Here is a 7129-nt window from a genome sequence, read left to right on the forward strand (position 1 = left end):
TACATACTAAATTAACAACTATTCAATTTAAGGTTGTTTTATATCAAAATCGGCATGATAGGATTGTGAGCAACTCGCAGAAGCCCAATATTAAATGTCGTTTCCGTAGTAGGAATTCTCGTGCGACGTGCTCCACTACCGAACGCCCTTCCAGAACAATTGTTTCTCGTGTGTCCTGCTTGACCGCATGTAGAACACTCTTTTCTAATTGGACCCTCGCCTTGGGATGGAATGAAGTATGTGTTTCTTGGTCTGCCTGGATGTCATTTATCCATTATAGGTGGCTTAACAATCATCAAATCATCGGGGATCTCCCATTCGGATGTCTTTGGCAAAGGGTTTACTGATTCCTCATATGTTTTCCTCAATGTTTCCGTATGGTAAGCATTTAATGCAAACATCGAGCTGTCTTGGTAATTGTTGACTGTTAACGCTCTTATGACTTGACCACAAGGTATGTCGTCAAGTTGCCAATGCCTACATGTACATGTCTTTTGTTGGAAATCAACAATCACGTTTTGTGCCCCTTTTTTGACCTCACATTTGTTACTTGAGATCATGCGCACATCCTAATTACTAAAAGAATTTATATTTTCTTTTACAATATCATCGACCCAAGGGGTAAGTGTTGTTGTTGCTTCCGCTTAAAAAATAGACAAAATTACACAGTCAACATCAATAACATTTAATAAAAACATTAATATTAAAACTTAGTACCTGCAAAGTTACGTCTTTGAAACCACCATTGTTGCATTGTTGCACGAAAAAAAGTCGATCAACAAAGTTACGTCTAGATAATGCATTTATAGACTCCGCACTGTTGGACGACATCAGATTGTATCTGTTCCCTCTAAAATGTGCCCTAGACCAAGTTTCAGGATTTATACTTTTTAAATATTCCCATACCGGTTCTTTTGTCTTTTTCATAAGGTCCATGGCAGCATCAAAACCATTAATTGTATACGCTCTACAAGCCTCCCAAAAAATTCCTTTAACTGTCTTACTCTTTCCATATCTAGCTACTATGTTGAAATACAAATGGACACCACATATTCCGTGATGAGCGTGAGGAAAAATGTTGGCAATAGATGTCGCTATAGATGGAGACCTATCAGATATAATCGTAAGCTCCTCCATATTGTCTATGCAATCACGTAGTTTTTGAAAAAACCATGCCTAAGAATCTGTACACTCATTTTTGCATATACCATATGCAACCAGTAATATTTGGTTTTGTCCGTCCTTAGTAACTACAAGTAACATGGTACCTTTGAACTCGCCTTTTAGGTGGGCTCCATCTACTACAAGGGTCGGCTTACGAAAATTTACAAAAGCGCATACCTACAATACATCGTATATCTATTCAAATACACCAAAATAATATATATATATATATATATATATATATATATATATATATATATATATATATATATATTACTAACCGAGCAACCAAGTGCGACGTACAAGAACTCAAACTGATCATCACTATCTGTTTGAATATGTGTCACGGTACCCAAATTATGTTTGACAAAATTGTGGAAATAAGCTAGAAGTTTGGTAAAAGAATCCTCTTTCGTACCCCTTAACAACAACAGTGCATATTGTTTCGCATGCCAAGTCTGATGGTATGAGATATTGATTTTTAATTGAGCGTTCATATCATTAATAATATATTGTCCCCGGTATACTCTACTATAATCTTCAGCCAAAACACCAGCAAGATATTCGCCCAAAACATATTTGTTTGCTTGTCGATGAATATGTTGCAAAATTGTTGAAGAACATGTGTGTACGTCAACAAATTTTTTCACTTGGAAAAGTCCGTCAGCATTTTTATTTCCATTTGCTCTTAGTAACCAAGAATAATTTTTCCCAACACACACAACCTCATACCTTGATTTGGTCGATCTACTTGTCATCGTCTGAAAACCTTCTCGAATACATTTTTTCCCAATCGCCCATTTTTGAAGGTCTTTGTTCTTAAATATACCGAGACATTCAATCTTTTAAACATTGATATCTATCATATGTGCTGGGATATCTTCATTAACATCAACTGGACATGCTGGTACAGGGGGCATACTGTAAAAAAGGTTATCGGGAAACTAAGTTTTAACTTCATCAACCAACTCATCTCCATCAGAATTGCTTTCTAAGTCGGTTATATCTAAAGCTACATCAGCAACATCAACATAATCCCCGTAACCATGTACATTTTCATCTTTCTAAATCATAACTTTTTTCTTTTTTACTTTTATCTACTACACGCCTATTCATAACTTTAACTTCTTGTTTCGGAACATCGACACAACGACCACCCATGTCATTAAGATATGTACCAACATTATCATCACCAACATACTTGTAATTCTCAGGATCCACATAGTGAATAGGTGAATACCTCACATTAATATTTTCAGCAACTTTATGAAATTGAGGTACACTAGGAGTCATGAAAGTATCTATTGAATTGTTGCTCCCTTTATCGCTGCATAAATTACCAACCGACTCATTTCCACTCTCACCACCCTCCGTAACCGCATCACCTTCATTAGCCACCACAAACACTTTCACAGCTCTTCCTCCACTCCATTTGATTACATTGATCAACTTTCTAACATCCATGTCTTCAATCATGGCTATATAATGATTCAATTCAGGATGATGAAAACGAAGACTAATTTTATATTTGTCTAATAAACCGGTTTTCCTTCTCACCAAATATACAAACTCACTATAGCTAATATACTCAGAAAATATCAAAGCGAATTCAGAAATACCTCCCACCAGTTACAACGCAAACCAAATATTCATTCATTTTTTTAGAGAGGTTTTAAACAAATTTTACAAAGAAATAACAACAAAACTGATAATTTTTTGAAAAAGTTTTTATATAATAAGCTTGTTTCGTAGTCAAACCCTATCAATTTCGTAGTCAAAATAATTAAAAAAAAAACAAAAAAAATAACAAAAAAATCACAAAATCGCAGGTGAAAATGAGAGGAAATCGCAGATGGACATAGTCCATCTACGATTTTAGCCTGGAAACAGCGTATATATATACAGTGAAAAAAAAAACCACCTGCGAATGTACAAGTGGCTAAATCACGTCTCTGCTTTAGCCACTTGTACGTTCGCAAATGGCTTGGCGAAATTGCAGATGAGTTTAATCCATCTGCGATTTGGGTGGCTAAAAATGCAATTTTGATTTTTTTTGGCTATTTTCCACAAAGTAATTAGGGTTTTTGTCTAAATTTGCAATTTTCTCAATCTTTAATACCCATTGACCTATTGACCATGTTTAATCCCAACCCTTTGTGTTATCCAGTGGATACACTACCACCTTGTGTTTGTAACACCCATAAAATTCATGAAATAATTAAACTTTTTAAAACATTCAAAATTATCATTGTTTACAAACTGTTTCCAAAATAAGATTCATATAAGAGATATCCCAAAATCATGAAATAAAAACAAGAGGAGGTGCACGATCACGCCTTCGCCTTCCCGCGATCTTGAGAAGTACCTAAAACATAATCCAACAACTGTAAGCCCAAAGCTTAGTGAGTTTCCCCCAAAATACCAATACATAACAAATAACACAATATAATAACAACATGCAATGGGTCCAAAACTTTACAGATCGGATTACCCCTGAGCCCACAACATAAGTCTGGATTGCCTCACAGGCCCACAACTTATGTCTGGCTTGCTCCCCGTCCTGGTCCGTCAACATACTGAATACCGCTAATCCCTCAGTACGAGTCTGGCATGCCCGACCCAACCCTCAACTCATATCTGGAATGCTCATGAGTCCTCAGTATGAGTCTGGCATGCCCTCCCTGCTCAGCTCATATCTAGCATAGTCCAGGGTTTGTTGGTTACAGCACAAAACAGTACAACCTTAACCCGACCCACACAATATGTCGCCATATAACAGATAATATCGTAAACAGATAAACAGGCAATTCACAGGCAGTCCTACTGATCTACCATACTAGCATAGCAAGACTAGCATGCATAACTATAACATACTCAACATATTAGCAATATCAGGTTATTAAACCAATGGGTCGGCCTTGGTGCCTTCGACCCGAAAGTATAATGAGGAAGACTCACCTCACAAGCAGCTGAACTGATAAGATCTAACTCCAAAACTCAGTTCCCGACTCAAAGCCTACAACCATCATGACCAACCCATCAAAACCTCAAAATACCCAAAATGCCCTCAAAAGTCAAACTTGGTCAACCATGATCAAAGTCAAAGTCAACAGTCCATGTTGACCCAACTCGTCGAGTGCACATACCAACTCGTCGAGCTTCTTCAGTACTTAGAGAAACGGGGAAAACCCGAGCCAACTCGCCGAGTTATCAGGACAACTCGTCGAGTTCCTACAGTTCCCAAAAAAGAGGGAAAACCCATCCAACTCGTCGAGTTGTGAGGACAACTCGTCGAGTTTTCCCAGCTTAACTCATTCAGTCCTTTTTCATCCCTTCTAACGTTCAAGAATGTAGATCTGGATCCCAAGAGCTGAAAAACCACGTAAAGTTGCTAACTTTACGTCCATGCATAACACCAAGAGGCTAAAACACTCAAAGAAGGCTTATTAGGGGACTTAGAACATGAAGGAAGCCTAGATCTAGATAAAGCTTGAAACTTTAAGCCCAAGGAGGCCACAACACGTCTAGATCTGAAGTTATAACTTCATGACATGCTCAAACCAAGAACAAACCCAAAAATGAGCCAATAATGACAATAAACTTCCAAGGAAGAGATCCAAGCAATAGATGAGCAAGTTTTCGACATTTTACCTCAAAAGAGTAGCTAAACTCAAGAAGATTCTAGATCTAAAGCTTCCCCCTTCAAGCTATGCACCACCAACTTCAAGCTTCTTCAAGAGAATACCAAGGAAACACTCTTTAAGCTCACACACACTCAAAAATGGGAGAGAAAACACGAGGCTAGGGTTTCTGGACAGAGGGGGCGATTAGGGAGGCCAACAATGGGACTTAAGGCCTTTAAATAGGGTGCAACACCCTAAACATTGGGGTTTCATATTCAGCCACCAACTCGTCGAGTTTTCTTCTCCAACTCGTCGAGTTGGTCCAAAAAGATCCGCGACCCATAGACTTTCAACACATCGAGTTGAGGCCATCAACTCGACGAGTTCCAAGGAAAAATTGCCCTTTTTTAAATAAAATTCTCATACCTGGGAACCAGGATGTTACAACTCTCACCCACTTGAACTAGGCTTCATCCTCGAAGCCTACTGCGGTGAACACATCCGGATAATGCTCCCGCATCTCAGCCTCTGGCTCCCAGGTCCACTCGGATCCCCTCCGATGCTGCCACTGTACCTTTACCAAAGGTACCTCCTTGTTACGCATAACCTTTACCTTCCTTTCCAGAACAGCCACCAACCTCTCAACATAGTTCATGCACTCATCAACCTGAAGGTCATCCGATGATACCACTGCATCCTCGTCCAGAACGCACTTCTGCAACTATGAAACATAGAAAGTGCTGTGAATTTGACTGAGCTCCTCCGGAAGATCCAATCTATATGCAACCTTGTCAACCCTGTCAATAATCCGGAATGGTCCAATATATCGAGGTCCCAACTTCCCCCTCTTCCTGAAGCGAATCACACCCTTCCAGGGTGGGACCTTTAGTAACACCATGTCACCGACCTGAAATTCTAACTCAGATCGGCTCCGGTCGACATAACTCTTCTGCCGACCCTGAGCAGTCTGGAATCTCTTCATGATCTGTTGAATCATCTCTGTAGTCTGCAAAACCACCTCGGCCTAACCCATGACCCTGTGGCCAACCTCTCCCCTACAGACTGGGTACGACACCTCCACCCATACAACAGCTCAAAAGTCGGAGCACCAACACTGGAGTGGAAACTGTTGTTGTAGGAGAACTCAGCAAGAGGTAGGTAGGAGTCCTAACTCCCACCAAAATCAATGACGTAGGCTCGCAACATATCCTCGAGAGTCTAAATGGTCCGCTCGCTCTGGCTGTCGATCTACGGATGATAAGTTGTGCTGAAATGCAGCCTCATGCCCAGTTCCTCGTGGAATTTATGCCAGAAACGAGAGGTGAACTGAACATCATGGTCTGAAACAATAGAGACCGAAACCCCACGGCGAGCAACAATCTCGCGAATATACACATCGGCCAAATTATCAGCCAACAAGCTCTCCTGAATTGCCAGAAAATGGGCACTCTTGGTCAATCGATCCACGATGACCCAAACAACATCAAAACCCTTTGCTGTCTTTGGCAACTTAGTGATGAAATCAATCGAAATCTGCTCCCATTTCCACATGGGAACCTCCAGAGGCTGAAGCTTGCCATGCAGCCTCTGATGCTCGGCCTTGACCATCCTGCAGGTCAAGCACCTCTCAACATACCAAGCGATCTCTCTCTTCATGCACGACTACCGATAACTCAGTCTCAGATCCCGGTACATCTTGGTGGCCCCCAGATGGATAGAAAAGTGAGACTTATGAGCCTCCTCCAACACAATCTGTCTGACCCCACCAGACACAGGAACCCACACTCGACCGCAATGGGTCAAAAAACCACGACTATCTGGCACAAATCTGGTGATCTCACCCCTAATCCTCTCAATCTTCAAATTCTCCTCTCAAACACCCTTAGACTGAGCATCCCTAATCAAGCTCACAACTGGAGAATCCATAGATATCCTCATACATGCCACCTTAACAGAAGGTCCAGCCAACTTGCGGCTCAGGGCATCCGCCACCACGTTCGCTTTACCCGGATGGTAAAGGATATCGCAGTCATAATCCTTGACCACGTCCAGCCACCTGCGCTGCCTCATGTTCAGGTTCGGCTGATCCATAATATGCCTCAAATCTTGTGATCCGTGTAGATAGTACAACGGACCCCATAAAGATAATGCCTCCAAATCTTGAGAGTGAAAACCATCGCTCCCAACTCAAGATCATGCGTGGGATATCTCGTCTCATGCGGCTTCCGATGCCGTGAAGCATAAGCAATCACTTTTCCTCTCTGCATGAGGACTGCCCCTAAGCCGGTGATGGATGCATCACAGAAAACCACAAAGTCCTTAATTCCCTCTTGGAGGGTTAA

At 41.0% G+C, this 7129-nt stretch overlaps 1 protein-coding gene across 1 annotated transcript; it reads right to left on the reverse strand.

Moving 5' to 3' along the window:
- Positions 1-263: 263 nt before the first annotated feature.
- On the reverse strand, positions 264-2640 carry LOC145126650 (uncharacterized). Its single transcript, XM_079061977.1, has 6 exons — positions 2256-2640; positions 2121-2176; positions 1446-1982; positions 1269-1341; positions 718-1142; positions 264-569 (listed from the first exon to the last, which is right to left on the reverse strand). The coding sequence occupies exons 1-6, from the start codon at positions 2638-2640 to the stop codon at positions 264-266; spliced, it is 1782 nt and encodes a 593-aa protein (XP_078918103.1).
- Positions 2641-7129: the final 4489 nt, after the last annotated feature.

Source organism: Lactuca virosa, chromosome 7, assembly GCF_052849685.1.
Source record: "Lactuca virosa cultivar CGN04683 chromosome 7, Lactuca_virosa_CGN04683_v6, whole genome shotgun sequence".
Lineage (NCBI taxonomy): Eukaryota > Viridiplantae > Streptophyta > Magnoliopsida > Asterales > Asteraceae > Lactuca > Lactuca virosa.

What these genes read in the sequence shown, in the direction of transcription:
- LOC145126650 (XM_079061977.1), bottom strand. Translation starts at nt 2,640, where the DNA reads ATGATTGAAGACATGGATGTTAGAAAGTTGATCAATGTAATCAAATGG. An exon ending in TAGGCGTGTAGTAGATAAAA is followed by an intron (nt 2,177 to 2,255) that starts GTAAAAAAGAAA and finishes TTGCTGATGTAG; the next exon opens with CTTTAGATATAACCGACTTA. An exon ending in GAGATGAGTTGGTTGATGAA is followed by an intron (nt 1,983 to 2,120) that starts GTTAAAACTTAG and finishes GGTATATTTAAG; the next exon opens with AACAAAGACCTTCAAAAATG.